Here is a 22,993-nt window from a genome sequence, read left to right as displayed (position 1 = left end):
TAAATGTATATATATTATTAGAATAGCACAATATTAGGATTATAAATAAGAGCCTAGTGCAGGGGTCCTCAAACTTTTTCAACCGAGGGCCAGGCCACAGTCTTTCAAAATGTTGGAAGGCTGGATTATAATTTGAAAAAAACATGAATGAATTCCTATGCACTCTGCACATCTCTTATTTGTAGTGCAAAAACCCCATTTTAAAACCATACAATAATTAAAATGAAGAACAATGTTAACAAATATAAATTTATTGGTATTTCAATGGGTATCTCCTGCCATGAACCATCACAAAGTTTAAGATCTTCAGGAGAGGCCCTGCTCTCAATCCCACCACTATCGCAAACACGGTTGATGGGGATGAAAGACAGGGCCTCCTCAGCAGTGGCCCCCCCGCCTATGGAACGCCCTCCCTAGAGATATCAGATTGGCCACCTCCCTCTTGTCTTTTAGAAGGAAAATCAAGACCTGGTTATGGGACCAAGCATTTGATCAGTGAGCAAGTGGAAGAAGATCACACATTTTATGGCAATGATTTGACCTGGACTGGTTTTTGGATTTCGATGGATGTGTCTTAATTAATTGTTTTAATTTTTAATATTTTGATTGCACTGTGGTTGTTTTTATGATGCTAGCATCATATGATGCTTTTGTTAGGCTGCCCTGAGTCCCCCTTCGGGGGGAGAAGGGCGGGGTATAAATACAGTAAATAAATAAATAAAATTTTGGTTGGTGAGATAGGATTGCTATTGTGTACTTTCAAGTCATTTGAGACTTAGGTTTACCTTGAGCGAGGGCTGGGTAAATGACCTTGGAGGGCCGTATCCGGCCCCCGGGTCTTAGTTTGAGGACCCCTGGCCTAGAGCCTTGATCTAGGTAAGTTATGCTCCCCATGCTCTATTCTGTTCTGGCCAGACCACACCTGGAATCCCACTGTGTCCATTTCTGGGACTGCAATTGAAGGGATCTGTTGACTCTAAGCTGGAAGGTGTCCAGAAGAGGGCAACTACAATGATCAAGGGTCTGGAGAACAAGCCCTATGAGGAGCGGCTTAAGGAGCTGGGCATGTTTAGCCTGAAGAAGAGAAAGCGGAGAGGAGACATGATGAGGGCCATGTATAAATATGTGAGACCGGTGTAGTCATAGGGAGGAGGGAGCAAGCTTCCTTTCCGCTGCCCTGGAGACTAGGATGCAATGGAACAATGACCTCAAACTACAGGAAAGGAAGGAGAACTTCCTAACTATGAGAGCTGTTCAGCAGTGGAACTCTCTGCCCTGGAGTGTGGTGGAGGCTCCTTCTTTGGAAGCTTTGAAACAGAGGCTGGATGGCCATCTGCCAGGGGTGCTTTGAATGCAATTTTCCTACTTCTTGGCAGAATGGGGTTGGACTGGAGGATGGCCCACCAGGTCCCTCCCAATTCTAGAGGTGGAAGTAAAGCTTCTCCTCGGCAAAGGAAGACCCAAAGAGAGACGCCGACAGACGAGAGGCCCAAAGAGCCGCTTCCAAAGGAACAGGGCACCTGCCGCTTTTATTGGTCTAAGTGGACGTCGCACTCTGTACACACACGGCACACGGACGGACATGCAACAGGCACGGCGCAAGGGCAGGAGGCAGGCCTGGAAGGCTCCCGTGGCGGCGGCAGTGGCACCCAGGCACAGGCCGGGGCTCTTCCTTGCAACAGCACGTGTCCCCGCGCATGGTATTATGGGACACTTGGCCAAATTCAAGCTCAGGCTTTGGAGCAAAGGGCAAAAGGGGGGAGGGATGTGGTGCCACCCCTCTTTCAGCTGCAGGTGGGGAAGAGGAAGGGGGTGGCAACCCCCTCGCTGCTCCTTCCTTCCTTCTTTCTTTCCTTCCTCTCAGGGATCCATCCATCCATCCATCCGCCACCCAGGGATGGGTTTGCATAGAGACAGGCCGGCCCACAGTTTCTGCGCAGAAGCGGCTGCCTCAAAAAAGGGAAACCAACTGGGGGGGGAAAGTCCCCTGCCACGGAAACAGGGCAGGAGGCGAACCAAGGGGAAACGGTGGCCAAGTCCTCGGGGCAAGGAACCAAAGAGATGGAGGTGCCCAAGCACGAGCCCCCATCCGCCCCCGCCATCCCACCGATCGCACTGACATTCCAGCACAGTCCCCGGAGGGGGGGTCACAAGACCACCCCTCCCGCCTGCTCCTTCTCCTTCTTCCGCTGGGCCAGCCACGTCTGGATGCGCTCCTTCAGCTCCGTGTTGGGCCTGATCTGGTCCATGGTGAGCGGGCTGCGGTTGAAAGGGTCCGTCTGGTCACTGCAAAGAGGGAGGCCAGGAGTGAGGCCGAGGGGCAGATCAAAGGCACACATGCCGCCCCCCACCTCCGGGAGCCAGAGGTCAGGCATACTATTACATACACTTAGTATTTAACAACCTTTGAAACATTTCTGTTCCTGGTTCCAAAGTGTTATTTCCTGTTTAATTCTGCAGTCCTTACTTTGCAAGAAGTTGCTCTACTCCAGGTGGTCAGTTGAAACATTCACACCTAGCTCCAGCAGACAAGAGTCCTTTGTCCCGCCCTGGTCATTCCACAGATAGATAAACCCCTTTTCCCCAGTTCCAACAGACCTCACTACCTCTGAGGATGCAGGTGAAACATCAAGAGAAATGCCTCTAGAACATGGCCATATAGCCCGAAAAAACCTACAACAACTCAATAATAATAATAATAGTAATAATAATAATAATAATAATAATAATAATAATAATGTCTGCTGTGGACTCATCTTGTTGTGTTTCAAATAATAATAATAATAATAATAATAATAATAATAGTGTCTGCTGTGGACTCATCTTGTTGTGTTTCAAATAACAACAATAATAATGATAATAATAATAGTGTCTGCTGTGGACTCATCTTGTTGTGTATATAATAATAATAATAATAATAATAATAATAATAATAATAATAATTTTATTTATATTCTGCCCTATCTCTCTCCCTGGAGGGACTCAGGGCAGATTGCAAACATAAAAGGCCTGAGCATAATAACAATACACCCATAATAACAAAAATCGACAACCCCACATATAAAGCAAATTATAACTTAACAACTAAAATCAAATGAAAAATGCAACCTCTTATATCAAAAGAAAAAACATGAAAAAACAAAATGGAAATGACATTGATAACCTAGGAACAAAAATTATGTTACATATTGTTGTTGTTGTTATTTGGAAGATGTTTACCCATCTCTTCATCCCCAAAGGCCCCTCCCTTACCTAAGGAGGTGCCGGGCAATGGTGGACCTGTCCACGGTCACCCGAGAGGAAGGCAGGAGCACCGGGTCCGTCATGAGGGTGCTCATAATGGGGTCCAGGAACTCGTCACAGGCATCCGCGTAGGTCTCCTCTTCCTGCAGCTGGCGGTCAGCGAGTGACTAGGGAGACAAGCGCCAGCGCCGGTGAGCGCAAGGTGCAAAGAGGAGCCGCAGGGAGGTGGAAAGCGGGCACAATCCTCCCCGCGGCCTCACCTTGATCTGCTCGGCCAGGTTGCTGAAGGCCACAATCATGTTCCCGGGCTTGTTGATCTTCTTGAGGACCCGAACCGTCTGGGCGAAGAGAGTAGGGGAGTAAGAGCGCCCGTCCTTGGGCACCGTGGCACAGAAGTTCTCCTCGTCCCTGGAAGAGAAGAGGCGCATAGGAACTAGGCCAAAGGTACCTCCAAGTGCCCCATCAACCCCGCTCTTCCCTGCCCTGACATACCCCAGATTTAAGTAAATAGTGCAGATATCGGACACCAGCTGCTGTGGCTTGAAGTCGAACTCGCTGAAATCCTTGACTTTCAAGGCCCCCATTTTGGGTCCCACCAGGTGCTGCAGGAAGTAGTTGAGCATGGAGATGATGCGCTCGGCCAGGAAGGGATGCACAAAGAGGGACTTGATCTCTGCAGCAGGAAGCGGGGCTCGGTGAGACAGATGGTTGGGTGGACAGACAGAGGGGCGTCTTCCCCCCCCTCCCCCCCTGTGCCAGATGGGGCAGCGCCTCACCCGAGGTCAGGAAGGCCAGGGTGCCGATGGTCTCGTTGGACATGATGTTGTGGAAGCGGGCCAACTGGCCAAACATCTGCAGGCTGGCCTCCTTCTCCCGCCGCGCTTCGGGGGACAGCCCGTCCCATTCGCCCCGGTCCTTCTCGATCTGCTGGATCTTGATCTTGCTCAGGTACTGCAGAGAGAGTGAGGGCAAGGCCAAGAGGGTGCTCAAATATTTATTTACTATATTTGTATACCACTTTTCTCAGCCCTCGGGCGACTCAAATACACATGGTTTGAATAGGGGTATGTTTTGTATTTTAACTACGTGTTAAGATGTGCTTTTATCTTACTATGTTGTGCCCCACCTCAAGATGAAAGGAGTAGTGGATAAGCAAGTTAAAATGTAGTAGTAGTAGTAGTAAAGCTCACCAGGCCCTCCCTCCACCTCCAAGAGAGGCTCAGTTCCCTGTTGAAAAGGAGAAACTGCAGCCTTCATAGAATCAAAGAGTTGGAAGAGACCTCCTGGGCCATCCAGTCCAACCCCATTCTGCCAAGAAGCAGGAATATTGCATTCAAATCACCCCTGACAGATGGCCATCCAGCCTCTGCTTAAAAGCTTCCAAGGAAGGAGCCTCCACCACACTGCGGGGCAGAGAGTTCCACTGAGGATTTAACATTGTGAGGCATGAGGGAAATAACAACAACAACAACAACAACAACAACAACAACAACAAGTCATTAGAACCAATGCCATCAAAGCCAGAATTGAAAAGTCAATGACTTTTCAATTCAGATCCCAAGTGTAGACTCTGCAAGGAAGCAGATGAAACAATAGATCCCATCCTCAGCTGCTGCAAGAAGATCGCGCAGACAGACTACAAGCAGAGGCACAGCACCGTTGCTCAGATGGTTCATTGGAACTTGTGCCACAAGGACCACCTGCCTGCGACAAAGAACTGGTGGGATCACAAGCTGGAAAAAGTTACAAAGAATGAACACGTCAAGCTATTCTGGGACTTCCGGATTCAGACAGACAGAATTTTGGAGCATAATACTCCTGACCTCACAATAGTGTTAAATAACAAAGTATGGATTGTCGATGTTGCAGCCTATGTACTGTTATTACAGCTGTGATATATATGCGTGTGTGTGTATTGTCCAGATCTATAGTTTTTATTGCTGTATTATGTTGTCCGGGCTTGGCCCCATGTAAGCCGCTCCGAGTCCCCATTGGGGAGATGGTGGCGGGGTAGAAATAAAGATTATTAGCCAATACTCCAGAGGACAGGAGCAGGATTGAAAACGATCTTGACAGATTAGAGAGATGGGCCAAAACTAACAAAATGAAGTTCAACAGTGACAAATGCAAGATACTCCACTTTGGCAGGAAAAACGAAATGCAAAGATACAGAATGAGGGACAATGCCTGGCTCGAGAGCAGGACGTCTGAAAAAGATCTTGGAGTCCTCGTGGACAACAAGTTAAACATGAGCCAACAATGTGATGTGGTGGGGAAAAAAGCCAATGGGATTTTGGCCTGCATCAAGAGGAGCCTAGTGTCTAGATCTAGGGAAGTCATGCTACCCCTCTATTCTGCTTTGGTTAGACCACATCTGGAATATTGTGTCCAATTCTGGGCACCACAATTCAAGAGAGATATTGACTCTAAGCTGGAATGTGTCCAGAGGAGGGCGACTAAAATGATAAAAGGTCTGGAGAACAAGCCCTATGAGGAGCGGCTTAAGGAGCTGGGCATGTTTAGCCTGAAGAAGAGAAGGCTGAGAGGAGACATGATGAGAGCCATGTATAAATATGTGAGAGGAAGCCACAGGGAGGAGGAGGGAGCAAGCTTCCTTTCTGCTTCCCTGCAGACTAGGATGCAATGGAACAATGGCTTCAAACTACAAGAGAGGAGATTCCATCTGAACATGAGGAAGAACTTCCTGACTGTGAGAGCCGTTCAGCAGTGGAACTCTCTGTCCCGGAGTGTGGTGGAGGCTCCTTCTTTGGAAGCTTTTAAACAGAGGCTGGATGGCCATCTGTCAGGGTTGATTTGAATGCAATATTCCTGCTTCTTGGCAGAATGGGGTTGGACTGGATGGCCCAGGAGGTCTCTTCCAACTCTTTGATTCTATGATTCTATTATTATTATTATTATTGCTTGAGCAGGAGCAGTGGCAATTCAGTCAGATCTCGCTTCTGGAGCGAATAAAGTCCATTGCCACTTGAAGCAAGTCTTAGATCTTAGGGGGTCTGGGCTCCCTTTGCACCCCCCGTCCCCCCCCCTCCAATATTTTTACCTGTATGGCCTCGTCCAGCAAGAAAATGGCATCGTTCATGAGCAAGTTAAGGAAGCGCAGGAAGAGCGGGGGGTTCATGGCCTCCAGGTTCTCAGAGGCATAGCCTGCCAGGGCCTGCAAATCGCAGAGGAAACCAGAGGAGGTGGGCATGACCGTTTCCCCCTCCCCTCGCCCAGGTGTCCCCCATGCCCAGGAGCTCCCCCGCCTCACCTTGATACTCTCCCGGTAAGAGTCGGTGCCCCACATGTACCGGAGGATGGGGTACATGGGCCGGCGGTAGTTGAACTTCTGCTCAAACTGGTGGGGGTCCCCTGAGCAAGGAAAGAAGGCAGCCTGAGTCCGGGGGGGGGGGGGGGAGAAGACAGAGGAAAGGGAGCAGGATGCTGTCGCTCCAGCCTGGCCCTCTTACCGGTGAACTCAATGTCCACAAAGACCTTGATGAGGGCCTCGGCGAGGTAGGCAGCGTGCGGGTAGGAACAGAAGACCCTTTTGCGGTGGAAGACGCTGGAGAGGAGCGGGGTCTGCGCCTGGTCCAGGTGGGGCATGACGGCCTCCAGCACCTCGGCCAGCTTGGCCCGCAAGTGGGGGTTCTTCATCCTGGAAAGGGGGAGCGAAGGCCTCAGGGGGGGCCCTTTGCTACAGCTTTGAACTCCTGAAATCCTGCTATTCTGGATTTGCACTTTTAACTAGGTGTTATTAATTACAAATATCTGAGTCAAGCACTGAAAGGGTTAAATGGATGCAATGACTCAGCAAAAGTTGCAGTTTAATATAAACAGGGGTGTCTGTAGATTAGTAGGCCTCAGTGTGAGGTAGGCCTCAGTGTTAGTAGGCCTCAGTGTGAGGTAGGCCTCAGTGAAAGAAGACCCAGGTTAAAGCTCCAGTGTGACGGCCCCTGTGTGTAAAGCTCCAGTGTAAGTTTAGTGTGAGAAGAGGCTCTGTGAGAGCAAAGCTATTAAGCTGCAGTTCTATATAAGCAGGCATGCCTGTAGCTTAGTAGGCCTCAGTGTGAGTTAGGCCTCAGTGTGAGGTAGGTCTCAGTGTTAGTAGGCCTCAGTGTGAGGTAGATCTCAGTGAGAGAAGTTTCGGTGAGAGACGCCCCAGGTCAAAGTTCCAGTGTGACAGCCCCTGTGTAAGTTTAGTGTGAGAAGAGGCTCTGTGAGAGCTAAGCTATTAATCTGCAGTTCTATATAAGCAGGTGTTCCTGTAGCTTAGTAGCCATCAGTCTGAGGTAAACTTCAGTGGGAGAATGGTCTCAGTCTGTGAGAAAAGGCCTCATGGTGTGAGGTCAGCCTTAGTCTCTGAGAGAAGCCTTTGTGTGAGGTGGGCTTATACAGCGTGAGGTAGGCTTTAGTCTATGAGAAGGCTGAGTGTGAGGGGGCCTAGTGTGAGAAGCTTCAGTGAGAGAAGCTCCAGGTTGTAGGCCTCCTGTGTAAAGCTCTAGTATAAAGGCTGCTGTGTGTAAAAAGCTACTGCATGAGGAAGAAGCCCAGCATGGAAGCAAAGAAGGAAGTATTTAGAATTTTATTTGTGTTGTGGAAACTTAGTTCTTGTAAATAGTGCAACCATATTATTTTACTGCAAAGAAAAGCCTCCTATGGAAGAGAGAACATTGGTTTGTGTGTTTTTGTTCTTTTGGTCACTTTGGACTGCTGGTGCTGGGTCATGCTGCTGCTGATTATGGTTACTCTGCTGTACATTACAAGATTCTCCCTGTAAAAAGGCTGGGAGGGAGACACAGTCTCCTGGGAGGACAAGCCACATGCCCCCAGTTTCTTAAGGAACAAGGACGAGAGAACAGCAGCCGTGACAGGCAAAGGTATCAGGCCAATCAGGGATACCTCAAGACCAGCCCATTTTCCCAGGTTTCTCCTCCTCCTTTCTGCAGCAACTTGTAATCCCTGCTAGGAGCTCCATCTCTCTCCATCTCCAGCCCTTCCACACTCAGCTTCGCTAGACCTGGATGGCGAGAGAGGCCTTTACCTGTCTACATCTCCAGTGAAAATGGTCACAAAATGAAGAACTTGTTCCAGGAGGTCAGCTGAGGTCTCTAGAAGGTCGTCAGCGAAGCGGCGCAGGAAGATGAAGAAGTCGCCCAAGTTGTCGGCAAAGAACTCTGCGGACACCAGACCTCAAATGAGCCCCCATGTCTCATAATAATAATAATAATAACAATACTTTATTTATACCCCGCCACCATCTCCCCAAGGGGACTCGGGGCGGCTTACATGAGGTGATTACACACCGGAACGCAAAACGTGGAGGAGGACCATTTGTAGAAACATTTCTGCATTGCTTTTCAATAAAAGTTCCTGTTTATGAACGCCCACCCCTATTTACCGATAACCCCGCCACAGGAGTAAAGTTTTCAACACTTTACTCCTGGCCCTATTAGTCTGTTTTTCACACAAGCCCATGCACAACCCTCTCTAGTTCAATCGTGCCCTTGTCCTGGTTACTGGTTGTTGAGCTTGGTTTTTAATGATGTTTTTATAGCTTGCGGTGTTTTTAATTGTTTTGATTTTATTGTTATAGGCTATTATGTTTTTAATTTTGTTCCCAAGTGTTTAGGACTGTGTGATGTATTAATAATAATAATATTTTACTGATACAAAAACACAGTATGACACAGAAAACAATATATATCTGCTAGAATCGAACACTTCCCAAGTGTTTAGGACTGTGTGATCTATTATTATTATTATTATTATTATTATTATTATTATTATTTTAAGACTGTGTGATGTATTATTGTTGTTGTTATTATTATTATTTTACTGGCACAAAAACACAGTATGACACAGAAAACTATATATATATATATATATATATATATATATATGCTGGAATTGAACACTTCCCAAGCGTTTAGGACTGTGTGATGTATTATTATTATTATTATTATTATTATTATTATTATTACTTTAGGACTGTGTGATGTATTATTATTATTATTATTATTATTATTATTATTATTATACTGGCACAAAAACACAGCATGACACAGAAAATTATGTATGTGTATATATTTGTGTGTGTGTGTGTGTGTGTGTGTGTATATGCTGGATTTCGTATCACAAAACCACAAGTTGAACACATCCCAAGTGTTTAGGACTGTGTGTATTATTATTATTATTATTATTATTATTTATTACTTTACTGAGACAAAAACACAGTATATCACAGAAAATATATACATGCTGGATTTCCTATCACAAAATCACAAGTCGAACCCTTCCCAAGCGCTTAGGACTGTGTGATGTATTATTATTATTATTATTATTATTATTATTATTATTATTATTATTATGGTTGCTCCAAATCAAGCTGATTTCCTTTTTCTTTCTAAAAAGGAGGCCACCCTCTGCTTCAGAGCCACTTTAGCAAGCCACAGCCTGCCCTTGCGTGTTTACAGACATGCCTTTCAGCCCATCCAGACCAAAGATTGGCTAACACCACAATGAGTCATTCAGCCCCAGTCCAGAGAAAGGAATGCTTGGGCCTTTGCTCTATCACCTAGGTGCCATCCAGCCACATTCAACCTTAGAGAGGATCAGAGCAGAGAGCTTCAGTTCTCCTGTGGAGTGGCTTGCCAGCTGTGCTTGGCTCTTGATCAACTGCTAGGCAGAACAGGCCGTCCATAGGGTCAAAGAGGAATAACCTAGTACTCCTAGAGAGCATGCCCTTCTCCCTGTGGCAGCCCACTGGCTACAGGAATAATAATAATAACAATAATAATAACAACTTTATTTTTTACCCCATCTCCCCGAAGGGACTTGAGGCGGCTTATATATGATACAAGGGGCCTAAAAACAACACATAAAATAAACACACAGTACAATACAAAAAAGTAAAAACAACAACACATTTTTTTCACATCAGGAGTGACTTGAGGAACTGCAAGTCGCTTCTGGTGTGAAAGAATTGGCCATCTCCAAAGACGGTGCCCGGATGTTTTACCATCCTTGTGGGAGGCTTCTCTCATGACCCTGCATGGGGAGCTGGAGCTGACAGAGGGAGCTCGTCTGCACTCTCCCTGGATTCAAACACACAGCACAGTACAAAAAAGTAAAACCAACAAAACTTTTTTTTCACATCAGGAGCGACTTGAGGAACTGCAAGTCGCTTCTGGTGTGAAAGAATTGGCCATCTCCAAAGACGGTGCCCGGATGTTTTACCATCCTTGTGGGAGGCTTCTCTCATGACCCTGCACAAGGAGCTGGAGCTGACAGAGGGAGCTCATCCGCACTCTCCCTGGATTCAAGCCTCCAACCTGTTGGTCTTACAGTCCTGCCAGCGCAAGGGTTTAACCGATTGGACCACCAACAGCACATAAAACAACAACTTAAAACCCAGTGCCACTCACCCGGGACGTAGGCCAGGACGCTGTACTTCACGTCCGGCAGGGGGAAGGTCAGGTCCACGAGCTCCGGCCCCCGGTTCCCGATGGCCAGCTGGACCAGGAGGACCGCCATGGAGACCTGCAGGTGGAGGCAGTTCTGCAGCATCTGGGGCTCCGTCATGGCCGCCTTGGTGGAGAGATAGATGGTCATGAGGCGCTCAAACTGCTCCCGAAGGTTGTCCGCCGAGGGGCTGGAGCTCTGCTGGGCCTCCCTCCAGGCCACCTGCAGCCGGTGGAGGCTCTGGTTGAGCTTGATCATCTGGTCGTGCAACCTGGATGGGCGGGAGAGAGGCAGGAGGAAGCAGGCGGGCACTCAGGCCAAGTCCATCACAAGCTCATGAGCCTCGTCCACCCTTCTACGTCACAGGCTTGGCAGAGCAGTGCTATACAGAGTGAAGAGAGGGGCCAGGAAGACAGCTCCATCTTGTCTCCAGTGTCATCAGTTTGTTTATTTATTTATTTACGGCATTTCTATGCCATCCTTCTCAGCCCGAAGAGGACTCAAAGCGGCTTATCTATATAAATAAAAATGTAATGTTCATTTGTGTTACCATCAGAACTCAAAAACCACTGGGGGAATTGACACCAAATTTGGACACAAGACACCTAACAACCCAATGTATGTCCTCCACTAAAAAAAATATGATTTTGTCATTTGGGAATTGTCGTTGCTGGGATTTATAGTTTACCTACAATCAAAGAGCATTCTGAACTCCACCAATGATGGAATTGGGCCAAACTTGGCACGAATATTCCATATGCCCAAATATGAACACAGATGGAGTTTGGAGGAAATAGACATTTGGGATTTCTAGTAATGTAATCAGAGCCATCCAGTCATAAATATAGATAGATATGATTATCTCTCTCACAAACAGATATAGTATCATAGATTTGAAAGAGACCCCTAAAGAAGGACAATGATATGCTGCATGTTCCAGAGTAGGCAAACCAGACACTCTCCACATCAACACTGGCAAAGAAACTGCAAGAAGTGCTGTTTACCCACAAGCATAAAGACATTACATATATTAGAAACCAACACTTTCCCATTACTTTATTTTCCAGATCAACAGACTGGGCCACAGCAACGCGTGGCAGGGAACCGCTAGTAAGATATATATACATACAATATATTATATTGTTAGCATAGTAAAATATCAGTATTATGTATTACTATATTGTACTATACCATTATATTGTAATATTATTAGTAATATTACATGTAATATCAAATATATAACTATAATATCATATTATTAGTAGTATTATATTGTATGCTCTGTGCATAATGAGTACCTTAAAAACAAAAGAACCAATGAACAAAATCACACCAAATTTGGCAACAAAACGTCCCACAACACAAGGTGTGACCACCACTCAAAAATTTATGATTTTGTCATTTGGTTTTTGTAGTGGCTGGGATTTATAGTTCACCTATAATCAAAGAGCATTCTGAACTCCATCAACGATGGAATTGAACCAAACTTGGCACACAGGACTCCCATGTCCAACAGAAAATATTGGAAGGGTTTGGTGGGCATTGACCTTGAGTTTGGGAGTTGTAGTTGATTGTAGGTAAACTATAAATCCCAGCAACTACAACTTCCAAATGACAAAATCAATTTTTTGAGTGATGGTCACTCGTTGGCCTGATAGGTGTCTTGTGTCCGAATTTGGTGTCAGTTCGTCCAGTGGTTTTTGAGTTAAGTTAATCCCACAAACGAACATTACATTTTTATTTATATAGATGTACATTTTGATATTAAAGCATATATTAATCTTGGAAATAAATAAATAAATAAACAAATAGGCCGCTTTGCCTGTCCCAAAGCCAAGAGAACGACACTCTCAGTTGCTGAAGCTGAAAGGAGCCTGCCACGCTTACCGTTCCCACCTACAAGGGACCCTGTACCTGTGAAATCCCAGGTGGAGCGTATACTGCGTCAGGACCAGGTTCTCTGTCACCAGGTTGTAGCTGGGGGCGAACTCGGGCTCCACTGTGGACGGGATCAGGCAGGTTTCCTTCTCCAAACCTTGAGGAAGAGAAACGGAAAGGCTTCTCCACTGACTCTCAGAAGCGGGACACCTTCTCTTGGCTCAGATGGAGAAGAGGGCCACTCACCCCTGATGTGCACGTTCCTGCTCTTCTGCTCCTCCTCGTTCAGCTCCTTCAGGGCGCAGTAGGTGGGGTCAAAGGTCAGCAGCCGGGGAGAGCGGGGCTTGCAGAAGGGCTGGCAGAGGCGGAGGAGGGCGGCCCCCAGGTTCAGGAAGAAGGCGTCCGAGGCGTACATCTGGAAGAAGATCTCCGGCATCTGGTTGGCCCAGATCTTGGTGCGGCCCGCGTTGGCTTGCAGGCAGTTCCCCAGCCAGGACAGGATCCGGTGCTTGGTCTGCGGCGAGAGCTGGAGCAGGTTCTTCAGCACTTGGTAGATCTTCTCATGGAACTGGGCCATGAACTGCGACCAAGAGAGGACAGCCTTGCTGCGTCCCTGTGGGCCTCTTCCTCATGCTTCCTTAGCCCAAAGCTCCCTCCCGCATTCCAACACATTTCCAGTGCCCTTTGGGTCTTACCTGATACGCACCAAGCCAGGGCAGGGTCTGTGAAGCCTCACCTGGTGGATATTGGACTCCTGGACTTTGATCTCCTGGGGGCTGGACCGGGAGGGGTTCAAGAAGTAGCCGTGGTTCTCCACCACCCCAGGGGTCTTCAGCAAGCAGGAGATGCTCAGGAGGGCTCCCAGGAGGGTCTTCTGGTAGAGCTGCCCGTTGGCTGGGTCCTTGGGCTGGATGTATTCCACAAAAATCTGAAGGAAGGAAAGCAAGTGGCAAGGGCCAGTCATCAGAATAATCGATATAAATAAAAATGTAATGTTCGTTTGTGGGATTAACAGAACTCAAAAACCACTGGACGAATTGACACCAAATTTGGACACAAGACACCTAACAACCCAATGTATGTCCTTCCCTCAAAAAAATTGATTTTGTCATTTGGGAGTTGTAGTTGCTGGGATTCATAGTTCACCTACAATCAAAGAGCATTCTGAACTACACCAATGATGGAATTGAACCAAACTTGGCACACAGTTCTCCCATGACCAACAGAATATACTGGAAGGATTCGGTGGGCAGTGTCCTTTGGTTTTGGAGTTATAGTTCACCTACATCCAGAGATCACTGTGGATTCAAACAATGATGGATCTGGACCAAACTCTACGCAAATACTGAATATGCCCAAATGTGAACACTGGCAGAGTTTGAGGAAACTAGAATCTTGACATTTGGGAGTTGTAGTTGCTGGGATTTATAGTTCACCTACAATCAAAGAGCATTATGAACACCACCAATGATGTAATTGAACCAAACTTGGCACACAGTTCTCCCATGATCAATAGAAAATACTGGAAGGGTTTGGTGGGCAGTGTTCTTTAGTTTTGGAGTTGTAGTTCACCTACATCCAGAGAGCCCTGTGGACTCAAACAAGGATGGATCTGGACAAAACTCTACACAAATACTCAATATGCCCAAATATGAACACTGGTGGAGTTTGAGGAAACTAGAATCTTGATATTTGGGAGTTGTAGTTGCTGGGATTTACAGTTCACCTACAATCACAGAGCATTCTGAACCCCACCAATGATATAATTGGGCCAAACCTCTCACACAGAACCCCCATGTGGGCCACAGCAATGTGTGGCAGGGGACGGCTAATAATAATAATAATAATAATAATAATAATAACTTTATTCATACCCCGCTACCATCTCCCCAAGGGACTCGGTGCGGCGTATATGAGGCCAAGCCCACAGCACATCAATAAACAAAAACAATAAACAAAAGTAATCAATACAATACAATTAATATGAATCACACAAACAAAAAATAAGAAATAAACAATAAACAGTAACACACAGCATTTAAAAAACCCATGGCCGGGCCAAATGTAATAATTTAAAATTTAAAAAATAAAAGACACAAAATGTGCAAAACGGGGCCTGGCACACACTTAAGAGGCACTAAACAACTTCTAAAAGGCGCAAAATGTGCAAACTGGGGCCTGGCACACATTCAAGAGGCACTAAACAAATTACACACAAATTCAACTTCAGAACAAACCTACAGACCCTATCTTGTTTATAACTTGGGGACTGCCTGTACTTCCTTTCCCACAGAAAGGAAATCCAGGAAGTAGATAACCATATCATGGTGATGATATTCATGGCGAAAGTGCCTCCTCTGTGACCAGCATCCTAGTGGGAAGGCTGCAGAGAGCTCAAGGGCTTGACCCTCAGCTCAGGGAACAAGGGAATCACCCTCTGAATGGGACCTGGATGGGAAAGGGCTGCCCAGTGCTCACCGCCGCGATCTCCTTCTGCCTGGTGAAGTACAGGATCAGGTCCAGGTAGGAGTACAGCAGGATCTGGCAAAGGTGCAGCTCCCGGATCCGTCCCAAGAGGATGTCAAAGACGGGCACCATCACTTCCTCAAAGGTCCGCACTTCCTCGTCCGCAACGATAACCTCGATCACTTCCTCCAGGAACTCCGTCACCTCTTCGAAGTCTGCAAGGAGAAAGAGGCAGGAGGAGGTCTGTTTGAGAGACGAACCCTCACAGGACGTTTCCCCAAGAGCCTTGGCTCTGCCTTTGCAACTCACAAGCTCCTCTGAGGGACTCCAGCATCAAGTCCAGTAGCTGTTCGTAGACATTCTGGTTGACGTAAATCTCCGGGGTGAGGAAGACGGTGCGGGTGTTGGACACGGTCAGGTTCCGGCAGCGCACTGCGAAGGGCAGCAGGTTCTCTGGCACTTTGGTTATCTAGAACAAGAGAGGAGGGAGGGAGGCACCTATCCCTGGGCTGCTCTGTTTTGCTCAAGCCGGCAAGAAGCCAGATTGGGGAAGGGAAGCTGGACTGACCTCCTCCTTGGCCCTCTGGAAGCAGGCAAAGAGGTAGCGGAGGATGTGCTTCTCGCCTGCATCTCTCTCAGCCGAGAGGTTCTGGATACCGGCCGAGGTCATGTTGATGAGATGGTTTCCAGGTTCCTGAAGCAGCAGTCGGTTGAAGAGGGCCTGGACAGACAGAACAACCTCAAAAATAAAGCCCTGCCATGACAGCTTCCTCACCACTGCCACGTTTCTGACCACTGGATCTGCCTTTTGGCTGCAGCGAGACTCAAAAGTCCTCTGAGAAACTCTGTGGTCAAGGCCGGAGCCTCTGCCCGCTTAACCCACAGCAACCCCAACAAGCCCCACAGGCACCTGCTCCACATTCTCCATGTCCAGCCAGTCCTGGTCCTCCAGGTCATTGGCCATTTCCTCCAAGTACACGCAGCGGGCGGGGATCCCATTGCCGCTTTTCAGGCTGGGGTCACCTACAAGTTGGGAATCACCAAAACAACAATTGTTCTACGTGCCTCAATAAGCACCCCTCATGGGAACCTGCACTCCCTCCCACACATCACAGCTTGGGGGAGACTTAATTTGCATAGAATTATGGAAAAAATAGACCCATTTTATTTACCCCGCCCTTCTCAACCCCCCAGGGAGGGGGACTCAGAGCAGCTAACATAGGCAGCAATTTGATGTCACAAATTAATAACACAGTATAAAACCATAAATACATACAAAGTTAAAAAAATAGCAATTAATTATAACCAAATTATAATAACAGTCATTAATTGAAAACAATACTCAGTCCACAAACCCACTGATAGAACAATAAAACAGTATCCTCATCTTTATCGCCTTGCCAATCCATTTCCAATCAAAGTGCTGCTTTATGTTTACTGTCCGAAAGCCTGGTCCCAAAACCAAGATTTTAATTTCTTCCTGAACGCCAGGAGGGATGGGGTCGATCGTATTTCATTTGGAAGCCATTCCACAGGCGGGGGGCTACAACCGAGAAGGTCCCATCTCTCGTCCCCGTCAGTTGCGTTTGCGATGTTGGCGGGAGCGAGAGCAGGGCCTCCCCGGATGATCTTAAGTTACGAGGTGGGACGCAGATGCAGATGCGTTCGGACAAGTAAGCTGGGCCAGAACCGTATAGAGCTTTATAGGTTAAAACCAGCACCATGTCTGATTCCACAGCAAGCTGGCTTCAGGAAAGGCAAAAGCTGCACATCGCAAGTGTTGAACCTGACTCAACACATAGAAGACGGCTTTGAAAGGCAGCAGATTACAGGGGTGGTCTTCATAGACCTGTCAGCAGCCTATGACACTGTGAACTGGCCTGTTCCCTATTTGGATATCAGCCAGCATACCAATGCCTTAAATCAGTGGTTCTCAACCTGGGGTCCCCAGATGTTTTTGGCCTACAACTCACGGAAATCCTAACAGCAGGCAAACTAGCTGGGATTTCTGGGAGTTGTAGGCCAAAAACATCTGGGGACCCCAGGTTGAGAACCACTGCCTTAAATCCAGAAATAGTTTTCTAAGATCTACAGAGATACTCCCAGGAACACCTCAGCAAGCAAGAGTCCAAAAGTGGCAGGCTAAAACCTGGAACCTCAATCAGTGGTTGATGCCAGATGAGAAACTCCCTCTTGGGCACACAGAAGACTGGACGACTGGGAAGGCACCATGAGAAGCAGAGCTAACCTTAAAAAATATGGCCACAAAGTGCAGTCCACGACATGGAAGTGTGGAGAAGAGCAAACCAGAGACCACCTACTGCAATGCAGCCTGAGCCCTGCTACATGCACAACAGAGGACCTTCTTATAGCAACACTAGAGGCACTCCAAATGGCCAGCTACCGGTCAAAGGGCATTCACTATAATGCCAAGTTTTTTAACTTTGTGTTTTTGAATTCATTACAACTGTATCCTCTGCTTCTGAGATGATAAATAAATAAAGCATGGGCAATTTCAGGAGATACCTTTATGGCAGAGAAGGGAAGGAAACGAGATCTCTGCAGAGTTGTGTTTACTATATTTTCCAAGAGACGAAACCAAACCAGGAAGGGGTGAGAGCACTTTGGAACTTGGGGGTGGGGTGTCCACCTGACGGCACACATCTTGTCTCACTACCTGCTCCTTTTCTCCAACTTCAAAAGTCACTTGGGGAAAGAAATTCCCCTCTCCTAGAACATGTTTTGCCATAATCTTGGCAGCCAAGCTCTTGACCTTCTCTGTAACAGTACCATGAATCTCAAGGGGAGTCTGATCAGAACCTTGCCGGCTTCAGATGTTTTCCCGATCGGCCTCAATACTTACTGTTGTCCAAGGTGATGAGGAAGATCCTCTGGATCATGTGGTTGATGTTGAGCTGCTCGCAGAGCTCCTGCTGGGAGCGGAAGGAGCGGCTGATCTCAGCCACAGAGTAGTCACAATCGTCCAGGCTCTCGGAGACGCTGTTGTCAGAGTCATCCTGGCTGGCTGAGGCCTCCTCCACTGCAGAGGGAGAGCAGTGGGTCACAGTGAGCCGCCCAGCCAAGCCCCCCAGACCCCTGTCTCAAGGAACTGGGGGTGGCACCTTCACTTTCTCCCCCTCCTCTTTTCGGAAGTAAGACCCCAACCGCCACACGGTTTGGGTCCAGATCTCCACCAGAGTAGCCTTCTCCCCTACAATCCACGGCCTCTTCGGACATCATTAAGGTCCCACTGAATACAACCAACCAGAATCTCAGTGCTGACCATCACCCAAAGGACCCCCTTCCCATAGTCCACAAAAGAAGACGCAAAGAACCTGCCAAAGGCAGAGATTCCATAGCACCTAAAGGAACTGTCGGCATATAAGCCCCAGTTGAAGCAGAAGGCAGAAGGCCTCCCCGGTCAACATTCGATCTTGAGTTTTGATTTAGAATCACAGAATCTTACAGTTTGAAGCAACCACATGGGCCATCTAGTCTAACCTCCTGCCTCGCAGGAAGAGCACAATCAAAGCACACCTGACAAATGGCCACCCAGTCTCTGCTTAATGAATAATAATCAAAATAATTGAATTGTAAGAGACTGAATGGGCCACCTAGTCCAACCCTTGCCATGCAAGAAGAGCACAATCAAAGTACCCCCGACAGATGGCCTTCCAGCCTCTGCTTAATGAATAATAGAATTGGAAGAGACCGCGTGGGCCACCTAGTCCAACCCCTTGTCATGCAAGAAGAACACAAGCAAAGCACCACTGACAGATGGCCATCCAGCCTTTGCTTAACAACAACAACAACAATAATAGAACTATATAATAATAATAATTATAATAATAATAATTTAACTATAGAATCCCAGAGTAGGAAGAGATCTTTAAAGGGCATCCAGTCCTAACTGCTGCCATGCAGAAAGAACACAATCAAAGCACCCCTGACAGATGGCCATGCAGCCTTTGCTTAACAACAACAACCATAATAATAGAACTATAGAATAATAATAATAATATTAATAATAATAATAGAACTATAGAATCCTAGAGTAGGAAGAGATCTTTAAAGGGCATCCAGTCCTAACTGCTGCCATGCAGAAAGAACATAATCAAAGCACCCCTGACAGATGGCCATGCAGCCTTTGCTTATCAAAAACAACAACAATAGAACTATAGAATAATAATAATAATAGAACTATAGAATCCTAGAGTAGGAAGAGATCTTTAAAGGGCATCCAGTCCTAACTGCTGCCGTGCAGAAAGAACACAAGCAAAGCACCCTGGACAGATGGCCATATGGGCCACCTAGCCCAACTCTGGCCCTCCAGGTGTTTTGGACTCCAACTCCCACAATTCCTAACAGCCTACCGGCTGTTAGGAATTGTAGTCCAAAGCAGCTGGAGGGTAGGCCCAAGCCTGGGCTCGAGTGCGGTGTCCCTCCCTCTCTCACCGGGGGCGTGCGAGGCCTGCCTCTGCTGCTGGCTCTGGGCGAAGAGCTCGGCGTCGGCCACGGAGCCGAAGAGGGCGGCGAAGGGGTTCCGCGAGATCCCGCCACTGCTGTTGTTGTTCTCCCGGTCGGTCATGGCCACCCGGCCATTGGCATTGGCTCTGCCGCCGCCGCTTCAGGCTCACTTCCCAGTCAGTCCACCGGGCCACGCGTGATGACGTCTTCCAGCCGCGCGTCATCAAAAAGCGGCGGAAGTGAGCGGATTTGCGGAAGTCATCTTTGGGCGCATGCGTGGAACGAGAGACGGGATGGGGAGGAATGGAAGCCGCCTTTGGGCGCATGCGCAGAAGGGGAGACAGGATGGGGAGGAATCTGGCCCTTCTCTCCTGAGTGTTTCTCCTTCTCAGACAGTTTTGAATTAAGGACTGAACTAAATCCCACATTAGATGCTTCGAACTGGGATATATGGCAGTGTGGGCACAGATTATTTATTTACTTCTTTATATCATCATTATTATTATTACTATTATTATTAGGCCTTCTATTTTTATCAGTTTTACTAGCCTTCCCCTGCCATGCGTTGCTGTGGCCCTCATGGGGGTTTTGTGTGAGAAGTTTGGCCCAATTCTATGATTGGTGGGGTTCAGAATGCTTTGTGATGGTAGGTAAACTACAAATCCCAGCAACCACAACTCCCAAATGTCAAGATTCTATTTTCCCCAAACTCCACCAGTGTTCACATTTGGGCATATTGAGTATTCGTGTAGAGTTTGGTCCAGATCCATCATTGTTTGAGTCCACAGTGATCTCTGGATGTAGGAGAACTACAACTCCAAAACCAAAGGGCACTGCCCACCAAACCCTTCCAGTATGTTCTGTTGGTCGTCATGGGAGTTCTGTGTGCCAAGTTTGGTTCAATTCCATTGTTGGTGGAGTTCTGAATGCACTTTGATTGTAGGTGAACTATAAATCTCATCAACCACAACTCCCAAATATCAAGATTTTATTTTCCCCAAACCCCATCAGTGTTCACATTTGGGAATATTGAGTATTCGTGTAGAGTTTGGTCCAGATCCATCATTGTTTGAGTCCACAGTCGTCTTTGGATGTAGGTGAACTACAACTCCAAAACCAACTGCAAAGGACACTGCCCACCAAACCCTTCCAGTGTTTTCTGTTATTATTATTATTATTATTATTAAACTTTATTTGTACCCCGCTAGCATCTCCCGAAGGACTTGATGCGGCTTACAAAGGCCAAGGCCTCAAAACACAACATAACAATACAACACCTAAAGCAAAATTAAAAACAGTTAAAGCAATATTAAACAACAAGCGATAAACAATACATCAAGACACAATAAAACTGGGCCGGGCCAGAGTAATGGGTACAGGATTAAAAGTGCTGATATGACAAGTGGTATATAAGGATTATGGGGTAAGTGCAGTGTGCAGTGTGCAGCAATCTTAGTTCTAATAAAGTGCTTCTGGGACTTGGTATTGGAGATTTCCTATTATGGGAAGGCACATCAGAACAACCAGGTCTTCAAGTTCTTTCTGAAGACAGCCAATGTAGGGGCCTGTCTAAGATCTTTGGGGAGGGTGTTCCAGAGTCGGGGGGCCACCATAGAAAAGGCCCTGTCTTGCGTCCCCACCAAACGCGCCTGCGATGCAGGTGGAATCACGAGCAGGGCCTCTCCGGATGAACAAAGTTAGCGCATGGGTTCATAAACAGAGATGCGGTCACGCAGGTAGGATGGTCCAAACCGTTCAGGGCTTTGTATGTAAGCACCTGCACCTTAAATTGGGCTCAGAAAATAAACGGTAGCCAGTGGAGCCCCTTGAACAGGAGGGTTGACCTCTCTCTGTAATGAGCCCCAGTTAACATCCTGGCCGCTGCCCGTTGGACCAGTTGGAATTTCCGAGCCATTTTCAAGGGCAGCCCCACGTAGAGCGCATTACAGTAGTCCAATCTAGAGGTGACCAAGGCATGGACCACCCCGGCCAGATCAGCCTTTGCGAGGTACGGTCACAGTTGGCGCACAAGTCTCAATTGTGCAAAAGCCCTCCCAGACACCGCCGACGCCTGAGCCTCAAGCGTAAGCGATGAATCCAAGAGGACTCCCAAACTGTGGACCTGTGGCTTCAGGGGAAGTGTAACCCTCCCCCAACCCCACCAATATTCAAATGTGGGCATATTGGGTATTTGTGTCAAATTTGGTCCAGTGTATGAAAATACATCCGGCATATCAGATATTTACATTACTATTCATAACAGCAGCAAAATGACAGTTATGAAGTAGCAATGAAACTAATGTTATGGTTGGGGGTCACCACAACATGAGGAAGCGTATGAAGGGGTCGTGGCATTAGGAAGGTTGAGAAACACTGATGTAATGCAATATACTATTGCCACATTTCCCACCCTCAGTCAAACCATTTCCCCAGTTTTTTGTGGTAAAATTAGGTGCCTCGGCTTATATTCGGGTCGGCTTATACTCGAGTATATACGGTACATTAAAACATTTAAACCATTCATTAAATCGATAGATTAAACACACTAGTTAAAAATGGTTGAAGAAAGCTTGTCAACTAGCGAATGAATACATTCTCGTTGGCCAACATGGCCAAGCTTTGAGTAATGTGGTCATCCTTTGGTCAATCTGGCTGCCCTTTGGTCTGGTTGGCCACATTCTTTCCACGATCCAGCTGTCCTATGGTCTGTAAGACCTCCAGAGCCTGGCCAAATCCGCTGTCTGTTCTCCTCCTTTTTCCCAGGTTGTTTATCAGGAAGGGGAGCCGTCGAAGGTGCGTTTCTCAGAAAAGAGGCTGCATCTGTTGCCTCTCTGACGTCTTCTCGTTTACCTAAGTCTACGCAATGGGGAGAGGCCTCTGCCCACAGACTTCCTTTGCGGAGAGGAGCGTTCTTGATGCTCTTCTGCATCGCAGGCAGCTTAGGCTACACTCAGACCAATACTCATTTGGATCCTGCAACCCGAGTGTGTTCCCTTTGGCACCGAGGGATACAAGGATGGGGAGGGTCTGCCACCCCTGGTCTGTTGCTACCCTTGGATTGCTCTTTGCAGGTAGGGCTCATTGGCCACCCTTCAATGGGTCAAAGGAAGAGGGACATCAAGATCCTGAGTTGCTTTGAGGGGCTTGCTTCTTGGTGTCTCTCCCGTCTTTGTCTTCCGCTCCTCACCATTGATGTGCTCGGACTGTGTTTTGCAAGGTGTCCTTATTGGAATTCAACCCCACACTACCCAAGTCTCAAGTCCTCAATGAGGAACAGTTTCGTTAGCTTAGTATAGACTAAGGCAGTGTTTCTCAACCTGGGCGTCAGGACCTCTGGGGGGGTTGTGAGGGGGTGTCCGAGGGGTCGCCAAAGACCATCAGAAAACACAGTATTTTCTCCTGGTCATCTGGGTTATGTGTGGAAAATTAGGTCCAATTCTATTGTTGGTGGGGTTCAGAATCCTCTTTGATTGTA

The 22,993-nt window shown here is 47.3% G+C and overlaps 1 protein-coding gene across 1 annotated transcript; it reads right to left on the bottom strand.

Moving 5' to 3' along the window:
* Positions 1-1,501: 1,501 nt before the first annotated feature.
* UBE4A (ubiquitination factor E4A) lies at positions 1,502-19,741 on the bottom strand. Its single transcript, XM_060787029.2, has 19 exons — positions 19,507-19,741; positions 17,915-18,091; positions 15,962-16,074; positions 15,620-15,772; positions 15,361-15,520; positions 15,064-15,266; positions 13,322-13,513; positions 12,832-13,165; positions 12,622-12,742; positions 10,671-10,978; positions 8,288-8,420; positions 6,714-6,901; positions 6,515-6,615; positions 6,305-6,418; positions 4,020-4,194; positions 3,736-3,916; positions 3,504-3,651; positions 3,253-3,410; positions 1,502-2,286 (listed from the first exon to the last, which is right to left on the bottom strand). The coding sequence occupies exons 1-19, from the start codon at positions 19,637-19,639 to the stop codon at positions 2,148-2,150; spliced, it is 3,231 nt and encodes a 1,076-aa protein (XP_060643012.2). The 5' UTR covers positions 19,640-19,741; the 3' UTR covers positions 1,502-2,147.
* Positions 19,742-22,993: the final 3,252 nt, after the last annotated feature.

Source organism: Anolis sagrei, chromosome 7 (genome assembly GCF_037176765.1).
Source record: "Anolis sagrei isolate rAnoSag1 chromosome 7, rAnoSag1.mat, whole genome shotgun sequence".
NCBI classification, from domain to species: domain Eukaryota; kingdom Metazoa; phylum Chordata; class Lepidosauria; order Squamata; family Dactyloidae; genus Anolis; species Anolis sagrei.
The sequence above is the reverse complement of the archived record's forward strand: the minus strand, read 5'-3'. Positions and strand labels throughout refer to the sequence as shown.